The sequence below is a fragment of the Azolla caroliniana genome, unplaced genomic scaffold (assembly GCF_043228905.1).
Source record: "Azolla caroliniana isolate FFs.n. ecotype wild unplaced genomic scaffold, voAzoCaro1.0.p SCAF_9, whole genome shotgun sequence".
NCBI classification, from domain to species: Eukaryota; Viridiplantae; Streptophyta; class Polypodiopsida; order Salviniales; family Salviniaceae; genus Azolla; species Azolla caroliniana.
The window spans coordinates 4,042,702-4,058,936 of record NW_028230444.1 but is presented as its reverse complement, the minus strand read 5'-3'; the positions used below and the strand labels follow the sequence as shown (position 1 = coordinate 4,058,936).

General features: G+C 36.1%; 1 protein-coding gene across 1 annotated transcript; it reads left to right on the top strand.

The window, feature by feature from the left end:
* Positions 1 to 311: 311 nt before the first annotated feature.
* Positions 312 to 10,101, top strand: LOC147859938 (Leucine-rich repeat protein kinase family protein). Its single transcript, XM_087324267.1, has 12 exons — positions 312 to 499; positions 871 to 1,503; positions 1,602 to 1,866; positions 1,951 to 2,095; positions 2,191 to 2,998; positions 3,113 to 3,539; positions 5,880 to 6,055; positions 7,975 to 8,140; positions 8,223 to 8,429; positions 8,500 to 8,853; positions 9,217 to 9,318; positions 9,407 to 10,101. Exons 1-12 carry the CDS (start codon positions 483 to 485, stop codon positions 9,776 to 9,778), a joined length of 3,672 nt encoding a protein of 1,223 aa, XP_087180393.1. The 5' UTR covers positions 312 to 482; the 3' UTR covers positions 9,779 to 10,101.
* The last annotated feature ends 6,134 nt before the right edge of the window (positions 10,102 to 16,235 follow it).

Here is a 16,235-nt window from a genome sequence, read left to right as displayed (position 1 = left end):
GCCGAACACAGACAAGGTAAGGGGGTTCAAGCAGAAGGTGAAAAGCGAGCGAGTTAGAGAGAGAGAAGAGGGTGCTATGTGTCTTTGACATCTCTCTCTCTCTCTCTCTATATTATTATGTATGGAATCCTATGTGTATTGTTCATACCCACCAACCAGAGGACACCAAGTCCTAGGGTGGGGTCCACAAGAGATTTGCTAAATTAAGGGCCAAATTTGTAGTTGTAGAGAAATAGGAGTCTATTTATGTGTCGACTATGGATGGAGTCCGAGAACCAAAACAAAAGAAGAAAACAAACGCAAAAGCATAAACAATTTTCACTTACAAAATTTCTTCGAACACTCTTGTGAAACAGAAGCTTCTCTGTGCAGCCTTCTGTTCTGCAACCCCTTACCCTAACCCTAACCCTAACCCTAACCCTAACCTTCACCCTAACCCTAAAAGAACAAACTCGAGAGGTTTATTCATTTTTGACCTGATAATGTTCTCTCTGATCTGGTACGCCTACTTTTCTTACGTCCGTTTTTTAACTTATTGTTTCATCCTTTCTTATTTTACAGGGATCTCTGAAGAAATTTTCTAAGAGATAAGGTTTTTGACAAATTAATTTGTACATTTAGGGTTTAATTGAAAACAAGTCACCGAGACAGAGTGGATTTAACACAGCACCGAGCTCATATTTTTTAACAAAGAAAATGTTGAATCAGTAGCTTTTAAGTTAGAACTCATATTTAAGGATTGATTGATTTGAACCGGAAAACAAGTGGACAATTCTGAATCTATTCAAATCATCACGATTTCAAGAGCTGCTTTATATTGCAATGTGTGAGTTTTTCATATTTTTACTGAATTTATGCGCTCGGCTTCAGTATGGATGACAGCAATAGTGCATCACAAAAAAAAGATTCGCTTATGAGAAAGAATGAAGACAATGGTGCTAACAAAGAAATCAAACAAAATAGGTCATGGGAAGATGATCACTCTAGAGAAGACGTGCAAGAGGAAATGGATGAATTTAAAGAGAAGCCTGAATCTAATCCTAGCAATCAAAATGAGGGTACTAATCCCATTCTTGATGAAGATGCGGGTGATGATTGGGTTGTGGATGTTTCGCCAAATGGGCATTCTATATCTTCGTTGAATTCATACATAGGAGGGAACTCCAGGGTTTCACATATGAAGGATTTATATGTATATGACAACACATTCACAATATTGCCAAGGTCGATAAGCAGGTTAAATAACTTAAAAACCTTGAAAATCTTCTCAAATGAAGTAAGATTGCTACCAGATGAGATAAGCAATATTATTCATTTGGAACATTTACAAATGAAGGTTTGCACTTCTGGACTGGGAAACTTGCCGTCTCTCAGCAAATTGAACTCTTTAAAGACACTTGAGCTTCATCAAACACCGTTTCGGCCCTCAGTTTTGTCCATTCCACCTGAAATTTCAAAGCTGCAACTTCTCACCAGGCTTGCTATTTGCAACTTTGGAATATCGTAAGTTAATATATATAACGTCATTCGTTTCTTTGAAATTTTTTATGCTTTTTCATATTGATATGGATCTTAAAAATGAGCATTGTATATGTGTGTAGGTTTCTACCTCCCGAGATAGGGCGGTTAAAGAATTTGGAGGAGCTGGATATATCATTCAATAAGTTGAAAACACTTCCTAGTGAAATTTCAAGTTTAATATCATTGAGACATTTGAGAGCTGAAAACAATAAGTTAACTGAGCTTCCGTCTGGCTTAGCCTGCCTACCAAAATTGAGTTCAATTGATGTCGCTCACAACAAATTAACTTCACTCGAGTCATTGGGACTGTCTTCTATGACATCATTAAGGGCTCTAAATGCAAAGGTTTTTACAAAAATATGATGGCTTTTAAGTTTTAAATAGTTTTCTCACATTATTGATTACTGGTCCTTGATTTCTTTCTTGCAGTTCAATAAACTTAGAGGTAGTTGTGAGATTCCAGAATGGATTACCTGCAGTTTTGAGGGAAATCCTACATCATATCAAGACACTGCATCTTCCAGTGACCAAAGCAGTGGAATTGATTCTGATTTGCTACCATCCACGGAAGAGGGTGAGTATATTCTTTCAAAGCTGCATTCCGTATGATACTCTGTTTTGCCTATATACTTGAGTATAAGTATGATTATAATTTAATATGCTCTTTAGGAGACGAGTTTTCATCCCCTACTCCTGCGACACTCTATTCCAAAGATGCTAATGTCCCTAAGAATCCAGGGCATGGCAGAAAGAAACATTTATGGAAGAGGCATGGGATTCAGCAATTGCAAGCCAGACAAGATAGGCTGAATTTGAGTAGGAAAACAAAGGTTGATATTAGTAGCAGCTCAACCAAAGACGGAAAAGATTGTGCTTTGGTGAGAGAAACAGCATCAAGGCAAATTGGTACAACGGAGAGAAGCTCTCTAACTGCAATGAGCAATGACTCTAAGTTGGAGGTTCCTAGCAGGGATACTGATTTAAAGCTTTCTGAGGGTGGGGACATAGAAAATTCAGTTTCTAAGGAATATGAAAGCACATCAGATTCAGGTTTTGAGAATTGCATTAGTAGTCCAAAGAGTGATGGGCTTCTTCCAACAGAGAAAGGTGATTGCAATTCTTCTCAGGTTATGAGTAGAGAGAGGAATAACCTAGAACAGAGCACTGGAAGTGCAGAAATTCTATTGAAGGAAAATGTTGAAGTCTTCACGTCCAACCTAGGATTTCATAGTGGGTTAACACATAACAGACGCAAAGGTAGTAGTTTTGAGAATCCAAAACCTATGAAAAGGAGGAAGTCTGTACAAGCTTATTCAGGAGCATCATATGCATATCGAACTCAGTCCTTGATTGGTTTGGATGAACCATTGCAAGATGGTTTTTATGATGCTGGCCGAGAACATCCATTTTGTACATTGGAGGCGTTGGAAAGCCAACATGAAATCTTGGAGTCTCGTGAAGTTATTCTAGTTGACAGGTATTGGTGGTACTGTAAATAGAGATTTCCCTTGGGTTCAAGGTTGATAGTTTGCTAGTCCAGAATGCTCATTAAACATGAATAAATTTGTATCTTATTTTGTTCACTTTACAGAGAACATGATGAGGATTTGGATGTGATAGCGCTTTCAGCTCAGAACTTTCTTGCTAGACTGGATCTAGCTGGGCATCATGGGAAAGGGGGACATTCTGGACTGACAGAATATCAGAAAGCTGTTATGCTCTCTCTTTTTGTTTCGGATTGTTTTGGTGGAAGTGACAAAACATTGAATGTTTCACATGCCCGTAGGGGTGTTCTTGGAGGTAGACCAGGCATTCCCTTCTTATGCTCTTGTAGCAATGGTGCTTTGCACAGATCAAGAAGTGGGCAAAATATCAACAGGATTGAAAATAACATCCCTAGTGTTCATATGCTTTGTGAAGCATCTGTAAAACTACTTAAAATTCAAAGGCAATCAAATGTCATACCACTTGGGCTTCTTCCATATGGAGTGTGCCGACATCGTGCCATTTTATTCAAGGTATTATCCTAAGACTTGTGGTACACACATTTCATCTTTTATTGAATTCTAGTCTCTCATATGCAATTTATAAGTTGAAATCCAGATTCCAAAACAATTGTCCTTCAGTCATGACTCATCTCTCTATTAATGAAGATAACCTAAGTACTTACATAAATAATCTGCAATGTATGTCTCCTTGTGTATGTTAAATGTACCTTGTATTTCTATTTATGTATAGGAATTATTATGCATATATGTGCTATGGCCCATATACGTAAATATGTATTCAGTTTGACACATCATAAAAACTTGTTTGATTTATTTGGACCGCCAAAATCTTCGAAACGTATTCTCGGAATCATGAAATATATCTTGCCATTCAAGGTTCTGAAAATCACAAATAATCTTCTCAATTTATCAATTGCTAACCTAATGTAGCCTCCTTGATGCTCCTTCTGTATCATTCCACTCTGCCTTCAAGCTACTCCTTTATCGGCTCTATTTCTGACAATCAACTAGGTATTTTAGAAGAGGGTACATTTTAAGCTGTATATTCTCGTTTGGTCTGACAGGTTATTTTGGCCCATTAGTGAAGTTCATATATATTTCTTTCTTTTTCCGAGTAGAAATTAATGATATGATTTGTTTATCCATGCTTGAGGCGAGTAGCCTTGAATAGTAAATAACATGACCCTGGTTTTACCTAGAGGAAGCTAGATTTATCGACAAACATATCACTCTTCACAAAATGAATAACTGACTCTCTAGTCCATATGGAGAGTCTGAAATTAGCATAATATCTTATTTGTATAAAATTTATGCCAGGGATGTACACTATACTCCCAGTCTCTCTACGTCATTAGATATATCATGAGCAGGCGTGCTTGTTTCATCTCAATAGAACTAACCACTACAGCGGGGATCCTATTGGGAGTAAGGCGCATCAATTACCCATGGCATTTCTGTAGGCAATGGACCTAGGTCATGGTCAATGCAATGCGGACTTGGTAAAGAAACTCTTTTGTGCTCTACTGTCTTCAATAATGGCTGCATGGGTCAGTATTGTATCTTTGTAAAGATGTGCAGAAGCGGGGTGTAAGGACCTACTGAGTGTGGTTAAAACTGCTTTCACTGCTGCATTATATCGGTCTTTGTAAAGATGTGCAGAAGCGGAGTGCATGCATATATAACATGCAATAAAGGGTTTTGTAAACCATTGCGATCTTTGATGGAATTGATCGTTTGCATTTGTCATCATAGGTAGACTAAAAAATGTAAACCACTAGGATTTAAGCATACATATTCGTGAAACCATCTCTATTGCATTTGTGCATGTGCTGTGAGCATGCTTCTGAGAACACTTCTTATGAATGGGTTCGTGTGCGATGACCTTCATAATCATAGCAACTTGGTTTGTAGGGCTTTGTTATCTAGGATAATGGTACAGTGGAAAATAGGCTGTCTTGACCTTCAAAAATTAAAAATGTGATCTCCTGACGAGATGGGTATGGTTTAATGTGAGTATATACCACACAGCCGTAATATATAGTCATCAACCATCTCTCTATTTAAGTGGTATCCAGTATTTCTTGGCATTTTCTTGCCGTAATACTCTGAGGATCTATCTTCTACCCTGAAACATATAAGTGCATGGTTTGACAATGCAATGACTTTACCAGAGATGGTATCTTACTTCAAGTGTTGAGGTTAGAGAACCCAGTACAGGGTCTATTGTGCAATAAATGGTTGCTGTTAACTATCATGAGTCGTCTGTCTTTGATGTGCCTTTACTCCATTTACAGCTATCTCTTCTGTTGCAATTTCTCCGTATATAGCCTTTCTACAAAATATTGTTGCTTTTTCATTTCATTCTGTGTGTTGATTGTTGTTTATTCATTCCCATTATGTTGATTTCTCCTACTTGTAGTATACTTTGTGTATAGTTGTGAATCTTATGACACCTTCATGTAATACCAAATAAGGTGGTTCTACAGGTCTAACCCTTGAATGCTCTGAGGATGGATGCTATGGTGCCCCTCTTTTGTGTGGTTGAGGATGGATAGATTTTCCCACTTGTATCTGTGTATATTTAGAAGTTAGCTGCCCATGCATTGATATATTTTTATGTACACGACAATGTCTGTCTCTGAAGGTCTCCTCAATGTATCATGCATCTTCAAATGAAGGTTCATTACAATTCCATACATTCATGTTTAGCGTTCCCTTGGCCAAACACCATCATACAGATGTCTACTGAGTAATGATAAATCTACTCTCTCATAGACCATACACCAGAGTGAGGGAGGGAGGGATTAAGAGGACAACAGAGAGGAAGAGACTAACTGCGTTTTACAATAGTATCTATGTGATAGGACATCTATACCTTGCGAATTGGTTCGTGGATATCTTGATTATGCACCACATGCTTGGAATGTGATTGTACTTAATAAGGAAAATGCAAGAGTCCGAATGCTGGTAGATGCTTGCCGTCCCCTTGATATCCGGGAGGAAAATGATTCAGAGTACTTTTGCAGGTATGTCTAGTAGTCTGTGTTTCTGAATTATGTTGATTTTTATGTATTGTAAATTACATCAGATGTATATAGTTACAGAATTTTGCTTGCATTTGATATATCTGAGTGATCTTTTATATTTTCTCCTGAAACATCTTTGGTGCAAATGAAGATTGGTTTTTCCTTTTAACGTTTTTTTGAGGCAGTCGAACAAATTATGTGGCTAAGGATGGTGATGGGATTCAAGTTAAAATATTCCAGTCATTCTTTATATGGGTTATTTGCATCCTATAAAATCATCCCACAGTTTCTGATGTACTGTGTAGATATGAGTAAGACACTTCTTTATAAGAACTCAGGGTCATAATGAATTTCCACATGTCTGGATAGTGTGCTCTATCTAGAACACGATTCTTATGGTACTCTGACTCAGATATCTAGGTAGCAAATAGAAATAACCCCAGTCACTATCGTTCAATGAATGTTTTAGTAACAACCAATGAATAGGTCAATAGATTGTTTTGAACAGAATTAAATTTGAACGTCTTTTGTTACAGTATCCATTTTATCTTCCTTTGTAAACAGTGGCTTAAGAGAACGGAGCAAACTGCATGAACTTTTTAAGTGCAATAATGACATCTGTTGCTACCTTCAATTTACATTGCATTGCAATAGCTTTCCATCTGGATTTTCTGGCCGATATTCACAACATCACTAAATAATATCAAACAAATGGATTTGTGGTATTTGTCTACCCTGCCATTTATAAGGTCTCCCTCTATGAGGAACTTACTAATTTGTCATATCTAATCAACTCTTTTTTTGGCTTAAACATTGATGTGTCTGGTTCTGGGCCTTGGATGCCGTTGTGATGAACTTCTGTGCTTCCCATTTGTAGATTGCTGAAGCAAGAGCCACATTACATTGCAGAGGAAAATGTTAATCCTAAGCTTAGCCTCTTTTCTTTCTCTCCTTGAGTGATCTAGGACTGCGTTAGATTTTTGCAAGTAAAAGATAACAATTGGCAATGGTTTGGTATTGTTTGAGAGTGTCAAACTCAAAACTGTTTATGAAATTTGAAACTTAAAACCTGAGCGACTGAACCACGAAACTGTGTAAACCAAATCGTTACAAAGAATCCATATTCAAACCAAATAGTTTTAGAACTTTTTAAATTCTTAGAACTGTGGTTTCATGGTTCGGTTTTGGTTTCAAAGTTAGGTCAAAACTCAAATTTCAAAATTTAGTTTTAAAATTGTCGATATTTTAATTTCTTTTTTCAAAATTGTAAAGATTTTTCCTAAAATGTTAGAATTAGGGTTAAAAACTAAAAGGCCGTTCAAAAAAATAATCACCCTAAAACCTAAGCTGTTAAACCGTTTAAACCACGATTTCAAACCATTTAAACCAGAAATGATAAAGCTGATAAAGGCTCTAACTGAATGAACTAACCATTGACACCCCGAACCGTTTACAAAACTTGAACTTGAACCAAACCGAACTGAACCACTTAAAAAGCTAACTCATTAAGCCGTGGTTTTGTGGTTTGGTTTGGTTCAAACTGAAGCATTGCCGATTGCTAGTAAAAGACTAAGGATGAAATGACCATGGAATTAGAATTAGTATTTTTTATCGTCCATAAAGAGGCCAAATTTGATCTATGGAACCAGAGTATACATGTGTTCTTGATATGTGTCTCCTACATGGAATGAATGTAGTGGAGATTTTCTCACCCTGAAGTTGAGATCCCAAGTCTATTCTGTGTATATGAATAAGTCATCATATGGAGAATTGTTGCTTGACACTGCTATAGAGAACTTATTTACTATATCATTCAATTGTTAAGGACTCTCAATCATGCCATGTTTTCTACTAGTGTTTTTGAATACTCCAGATTTTTTTTAGATTGCTATTAATTCCTTAATTTTCTTTGATTTTAGATATATTCCTTTTCGACGATTTCTTTTGCCTCTTGGGGAGAATGAGAATTTAGAAGTGGCTCAAAGTGAGAAACTCATGCCATTGCTTCTTGATGAGATTGGGTCTGGTGCATCTGGTTCTGTAGTACGAAAGTGCTCATTGGGAACAATCACAGTTGCTGCAAAGGTGAGAACTTCAATGAGTTATCAAAATCTACTCCAATATTTTATGCATTAAAAAGTTATGGAAACCATGCCCATGATCTTAGGTGCATTTGGTTGGTCAAGAAAAAGAGGTGCAATACAAGGACGTTGTGGGAAGGTTTCTCAGTGAGCTTCGAACTTTGTGTAGCTTAGGGAAACATCCTCATATAGTCTCCTATCATGGGCATGAGTTTAACTTTATGTCAAGTGATTGTGGCGAAGCAATTCAGTTGACCTTGTTTATGGACTATGTGAAAGGCTCCTCCTTAGAGGTAACACAGTTGTGGTTCTTAGAACTTCTCATAAAATAACTTTATACCTCATTTTTATTTCTCTATGCAGATCTTGTTATCCAGGTATGCAAAGGCGGGCAAGGCATACATGCCTATGAAGGAAGCTTTCCATGTCTCAAAATCAATACTGGACGCCCTTTCTCATGTACATTCTAAAGGAATTGTTCATAGGGATGTCAAGAGTAGTAATATACTGGTGGATCTGGATGGCAATTGTGAAGATTGTATGCCCATAGTGAAGCTATGTGATTTTGATAGTGCGGTTCCACTTTCTTCATCAGCTGCTCATACTTGTTATTTAGCTCATCGGGGTGTTCCACCAGTTGAAGTGTGTGTTGGTACACCTCGTTGGATGGCACCGGAGGTTTTCCAGGCAATCTATAGTCAACAGGCTTATAGCTTAGTAAGTTGTTTTTGTTTTCAAGACTGGCTGGCTGTCTACTCTTTTGAGAAGCCTATCTCGAAAGGCCTTCAAACTGGAGTTCCTTTGTGAGATAGTGTGAAGGAAGAAGAAAATACATAAGCTATTTTTATTGTTGTAGGACTACAAAAATCTCATAGCCGTTAAAAGAGAAGCACATAGACACCTTTTTTTGTCTGTTATGCAGTCACAGAACTTTTGTATGTAGTATTTTTGTCGATGTTTCGAATCTGTTGGTGATGGTTTGGATGTTTCAAATGTAGGCTGTAATGGATGACGATGTGCTTTGCACAATTATGTTTTGTTAAAATGATCTTTTTGAGACATTCTGATTAACACTTGCAGGAAGTAGACATGTGGTCCTTTGGTTGTTTGCTCTATGAGATGTTGACACTTCAGCTTCCTTATGCTGGGGTCCCAGAATCTGAGATCCAAACTCATATCGAGGTTAGTTACTGCATTGCTCACTCATTTTCTACCTATCATTAGATCTTCTTGATGTTTATGAAGTTCTCTCCTTTTTGTGGGTTCGCAGATGGGGCATAGACCTCAGCTTCCATTAGCAATGGAAGGTTTAGTTTCTGGATCTGAATCTGACAGTGAGGAGGATGATGGCACCAATGACTTGCTGACTGTATGTGATGAAGAACTTAAAATAATGAAAGTGCTTGTCAACTTGTTCAAGTCATGCACCGAGTCCAGCGCTCGAAATCGTCCTACAGCTCTGGAAGCATTAAGAACTTTGTCAACACTTGATGATGTAATAGATCTCTCTACAGAGTCAGATGATATTCTTCTGAAGACAGATGTTCAACTACAAGTAGCTGTGGCACTTTCAGATGAACAATCTTGTGTAGAGGAAAACACCATGGATAACTGCCCTATTGAGAAAGAAGCAACTTCTTAATCAAACAAATTAGTAGATAAAGTTACTTTTCTCCCTGTGATGAGCTCAAGTGGTTTCATCTGCCCCTAAAGATTGAGGGGGTAAATTATTATTTTTAGACATGAGATGGTGCTGCAAGAACAGATGCAATCCCGTGTATATATATAGGATGCTTCATCATTTATGCTATGAAGCAAGTCATATGCTCAATGGAATCATATCAATGGAGTGATGATGATGAGATATTGAGGTTGGCATTACATAGCCTCCATTTGTTGCTGTCATTAACAACATTATCATAGTATTCTTTAACATCCCATTTAATCTACTGTTTTCTCAACCAACTCTTTCGTACATACCAAAACTTCATTTCTAACATTGATGATGATTACATGCCCTCGAGAGTTTCTTATGTATATGCATTTTCAACATCCTTGGGATATTTTCTCTTGATTTTGGTACACTACAGTTAAAATGTCTAGGTTGACGAGAGTGTTAAAAAGCAAAGACAACTATGTTACCCTGATCGATTGCTTCACCAAGTGCCAGCTCTTTACGTTTTAACAGTGGCCACTGGAGCATATAATCATTTATATTCAGAAGTATGAATTAGGCATGCTCCTCTTATTTGTATATATCCTTAAAAGTATAGATGAAGGCAACATATTGATTATTATGTCATTAGGGATTTATTCAGGGGGTTGGCGTGGCAAGTGGACTTACAAGAGAATCATGAAGGGGGTTAAAAGCAGTATTAAGAAATTGCTTATGTAAGGGGTCATATGGAAGTAGTGGATTAAGAAAAGATAATAATATGATTTGATTATTAAGCATTTGAATAGTGATTAAATCTTTTATAAGTACCCAGATTAATAATTTCTTAGTCCAGTAACAAAATTTGAAAAACAACACTTGTGAGTGATATGAAGCCATGTACTTACTAGTATACACAGTTCCTAAACATCCTAGTTTGGGAAACTTCAACCGATAAACATAACGCTGTTTTGTTATGTTTGGGGGTTTGGTTTCTTCACTATCAATATATCTTTTCATTTTTTATTTCCCACAGTATTACCACAAACATATTCCTTCTAGTTTTCTGAAGTTCTATTCTGTAGCTATTAAGAACATTCAGTCATGTATCCTCATATTTCACTTCTATTGTGGTGAAAGCACGCAAGGATGCTAGCATGAACAATTGAATGAAATTGTTTAAGCCTCTAACTAATTTAGCTAATATAAGAGGTAACATTTAGCTATTATTTAACAGTTGATGAGTAGAAGAACTATTAATTAGTTATTTGTTGTCGTTTAGTGATTAGTGAGCAATTAGCTAATAGAAGAGGTATTAATCAACTATATGCTATCATTGAGCTTATAAAAGAACTATCATTTAGCTCATAGAAGAACTATCTTTATAGTTAATATACGTCAATATTCAATTTTAACTTAATTGAGCTATTCAATATCATTTAGTTAAGAAGAGAACTACCCATTAGATATTGGACATACAAGTTATCTAATAGAAGAACTTATTCGATATAATATATGGAGCTTTACTAATACTTGTTTCTTAGCGCAAGTTGATTTATTAATTATATATATGCGAACACATCATAGTATAAAAGTTCACCTTCTCTCTCTCAATACTTTCCTAACATGGGGTTTAAGTAAGGATGTCCACTATCACAACCACTCTTTGGTTTATGCATTGATAAATTGAAAGAAGGGTGAACAAGGTTGAAAGAGAAGAAAGATTAGATCTCCAAAACTTATCTAACCATTTGTCTTATTGCTTTTAAATGCAACTGATGTGGTTCTCATTTTGCCAAAGCAATGTACTGTTTTTTTTTTGACAAAAAGATACGCCATGGTATTATAAAATCATAAGAAATACAAAAGTTGTGTTGGATATACCAACCAATTCCCTTGTACTCTCATCATGGCCGATTTGATGTGTATATACAATAACCACACATAGGTTTTTGTACATTGATGTTCAATACTCCTTGCTTTCTCCAAGCCTTGAGCTTGGGTTCATGATCCTTGATTTGTGAACTCAAGTTCCCCTAGATCTATGCATTCATTGCATGTTCATCAACATCCATGATATATTCATGTTCATAGGTTGCAGATTCCGGTTCCCTTATATACAATCACCATCGATATAGAAATCCATGTTAATCTCATCAGTAAATGCATCCATGACATGCTCATTGATATAGATATTAATGGTATGTTCATGTTTATGAGTTGTTAAAACCCACCGGATCTATCAACTCATCCATGATCAATATAGGCATCCATAGTATGCTCATTGACGTAGAAATCCATGGCATGTTCATATTCTTGCTTTCTCCAAGAATCATGTTTTATTCTGATCATGTTTTCGATTTTTTTTCATCCTCTAACATACTAGCACTTCCAATTATATCAGCCATGCGAACATATCCTGCCACACCATTATTATCTAGTTGTATGACTTGATCAAAAGACAATCTCCCAAGCTTCACATTTCCCCATTTCCTACAGGCACCCAATAGTGAAATCCCTATGGCTGAATACTCAAAAAATGGCATTGCTTTGATCATTGAAATAGCCTTATCAAATTGCCCCCCACATCCAAATACTACAACCATGCAATTAAGATGCTCTAAATTTGGAGAAATACAATATTTTGTAGTCATAATCGCAAAAGCATTTTGGCATTGTTTACGAGCCCAAAATGAGCACTTGCATTCAACACACATAATAATGTTATGCTGTCAGGCCTCACTTTCCATGTGTTTGAGACACTTCAGGGCTTCATGTCCTTGTCCTTGTTGAGCATAGCCAGCAATAAGGGCTGACCAAGCAATCACATCTCGAAGATGAAGCTCTTCTAGTACTTTTCTCGCTTTCTCAAGCATACCACATCTAGCATACATATGAACCAGAGTAGTGCCAAGAACTATATTCTTCTCCAACAATTTCCTTTTGACGACCTCATCATGAAAGTTTGCCCTTGTCTATAGCATCCATGTTTCCACAGGCCTTTAGAGTGCAAATAAACGTAACAACATCATGTGATAAACCCTCATTTTGCATTCTTTTGAAACTATCGGATGCGTCATGGCTTTGTCCATGTTGAACATACCCAGAAATTATTGCAAACCATGTGATGACATCGCGATTAGAATGGTCTTCGAGTGCTTTTTGGGCTTTCTCATCATTCCACATTTAACATACATATCAACTAAAGCGTTACCAAGCACAATATCCTTGTCTATGAAGTTTCGGCTCTGAATTTGATCATGAATTTGCTTGCCTTTTTCTATAGCCCCTAAATTGCCACATGCCTTCAAAATAGAAAGGTAAGTGACTCCATTGGGAGAAAGACCATAATTTTCCATTTGTTTCAAACAATTTAATGCCTCATGGTCATGCCCTTGCTGAGTATACCCTGTGATTAATGCATTCCAACAAATAGTGTCTCGAGCAGAAAGCCCTTCAAGCCAAAGCAATGTACTAAGTGTGAACACGGATAAAACGAATATGATGGTAGTGTGAACCCTATAGTTGTTGTCTATCTAAACAAGGATCATGAAACTTGATGAAGGACTAGATATATTGCCAAAGCCTTGGTACTGCTACCTGTTGACCAATTGCATGGTTCCAACTACAATTGGACAATCTCATTTTCCGATTGGTTGATTGGATCCAATAGTACTATTTATTGGTGACCCCCTCTTGACCTAATAAGTGTGAACTATATGACTTGGCGACAAGAGGCAAAGATGATTCATACGTCAATGTTTTTGTTGGGTATTTGTTAAAGGTTTGAAGCGGATTTTGTTGACCTCATTGGTTTAGGTGTTTGCGGTGTGGGGTTAGAGCTTGATAGTAAGGATAGGGTCAAGGGCGTCAACCATTGTTGCAATAGATGAGAGGTTGGTTGCTCTTGGTGGAATTCAAAGAGTCTATTGTCACACCCTAATCTGTAACATTTTCAAGTACACAAGAAGAGCAATGTCGTAGAGGTCGAGACTCCAAGATCGCATAATGATGTTAACAATGGAAGCAAACATTAGGAGCATGCAAGAAATCAATATGGATTTATGGTTGGGTGACTGACATGCGGATGGTTTGCTAAATTCTAACTTTCTACAATGCCACCTAGAGTTTGCATGGAATTTGGTCTTTAATGCCAAGATGAAGCACATTAAAATGTGCGATCACTTCATATATGATTATGTAGAGATGAACCAAATTATGCTATTGATCATGCACATGTTGGACAATATCGTGGATTCAATTACAATGGTTCTCTTGATTAATCACTTCAAACACTTTGAAGGGCTGATGTGGATTGACGAATCACTAATTGTTGATAAGAGGTTGATGATTGGATCACTCACCATTCTTCACAAATTAACATCAATGAGTAATTCGAGAGCCATGGTTTGAGGATCACGACATGTGCTCATAAAGTGGGAGATGGATGGTTCCTATATCTACAATTGTTGTAGATGCCTAGACATATAAGTGTGTAGATGTAAACACATACATTTAAACGTTGACGAATTTCATAAATTCATGACAATGTATTGTGTGAAGAAACAAAGGATATAGTTCTCTTGAGGGTCAAGTGTATATACACACCACAATAGATTTAGATATGATAAATGATATATGTTATGTATTATATTGTATGTGTTATATTTGTATGAGCACAATAGATTTAGATATGATATGTGCTATGTGTTATGTATTATATTGTATGAGAGAAGAGAGAGATAGAGATGGACAATAAACCATGAATAATAACTTGTATGAAGAAATGGTGATTTATTTCAAAGTTAATAAAGAAGGGGGAATTTGGTTTACATAGGTGTTCTTTAACACACAGACATGCCCGGAAGGACTGCATGTTTACACATAAGGTGCATGGTTGATATTGTTATCTCACATGTTGGTCTTTTGTGGGTGATTTCTATAAATAATAGATACCGGAGAAAAGCCAATGGGCTAGCCTAGTGCAAACCCTTTAACACTAAGGATAAATATGAGAACCTTACAATTCATATTCACTTCCCGCTTCTACTCTTTAAATAATATTTTTCTCTTGCACCATCCACATCATCTATGATATGCGAACATGTGGACATGCAAGACATGCAAGAATAACTTTGTTTGCCTTGTAGCTATCTTGAAATCCATAGTACACGTTGCATATGGACATGTAATATCCATTAAAGTCAATTCATAAGGATTTTTGAGTCCATGAAGTTATTAATGTTTTATTAATAAGTCAAGGGCATTTGCAATGCACTTTTGCCTTGTATTTGAAATTTTTGAAATTTATGGAATATAACTATCCCAAGAAAATGATTGAATGCTTTATGATGATATTCACTTTTTCTACCTCTTCATCGTGTGGTTAGGTTAGCATTGAATCATTAAAATTTGATAATTAGTGAATGTTTTACTATTTTGTTGTCACCTAATATTGGATAAGATGTAAGTATCCTCATATACACCTAATCTTGGCAGCTATCTGCTCTCAAAAACTCCCAATGTACTCTTATGCATTTAACATTCAATATAATGTAATTCAAAACGTCGGACAAGACACTAAATAACTTTTGTATTTCTTTAGATGAAAATTTATTAATGTACTCATGTATTAACATTTTATTATGTACAGTAAATGAAAATGTAGGACAAGACACTATACAACTTTCCGTGGGTATGAATATAAGTGCCATAACAACACAAACACATGCTACACTAGACTCGGGTACCATGATATAAAGATTACATCAATTCGATATACTCTAACAGAATTAACCTAAAAGTAACTCAAGAGTCGTACAATGTTATTGAAGTATTGGCATTACAAAAGTCAAGAACACATTGTTTGTATTTATCGTGAGGAAAATGATGGATGAAAACATTATGGATGCTTTTAATTATAGATCGACTATATGATGTACAAGGTGCTATGGAGACCTCTCTACCATTAAAGTTCCCTTTATGAAAACTTTACACATGTTATGGAAGCAGTGTACCAAGGTTTGTAAGTATTCTTTTATTGCATTACAAATCAATAATTATCTGAAGTTCTTTGATTAAGGTTTTTTTGTTTGGATATGATTTCAATATTCACTATGATAATGTTGGATTATTAATTTACCATAACCAAATGATTAAAATCCTAAAGTTACCCAAATTAACTCTCATATCTTGTAATTCTATGGCATGTTTTGTACAATAAAGCTATTTTAAAAAGGTAGTAATAAACTCTATGAACTATCTAATTGCACCGAGGGAAGAAATATATTGGTAGTTGGGTTTGACATGCATATAATTAACAATGCAACAATAATAACAATAAAATCCAATGCATTTAATATTTCCATTTTCCTTCTTGGATCATTGATAAATCCAAACACCTCTATCCTTACTATTTTCAAGGCTTTTATATGGATTACAAATA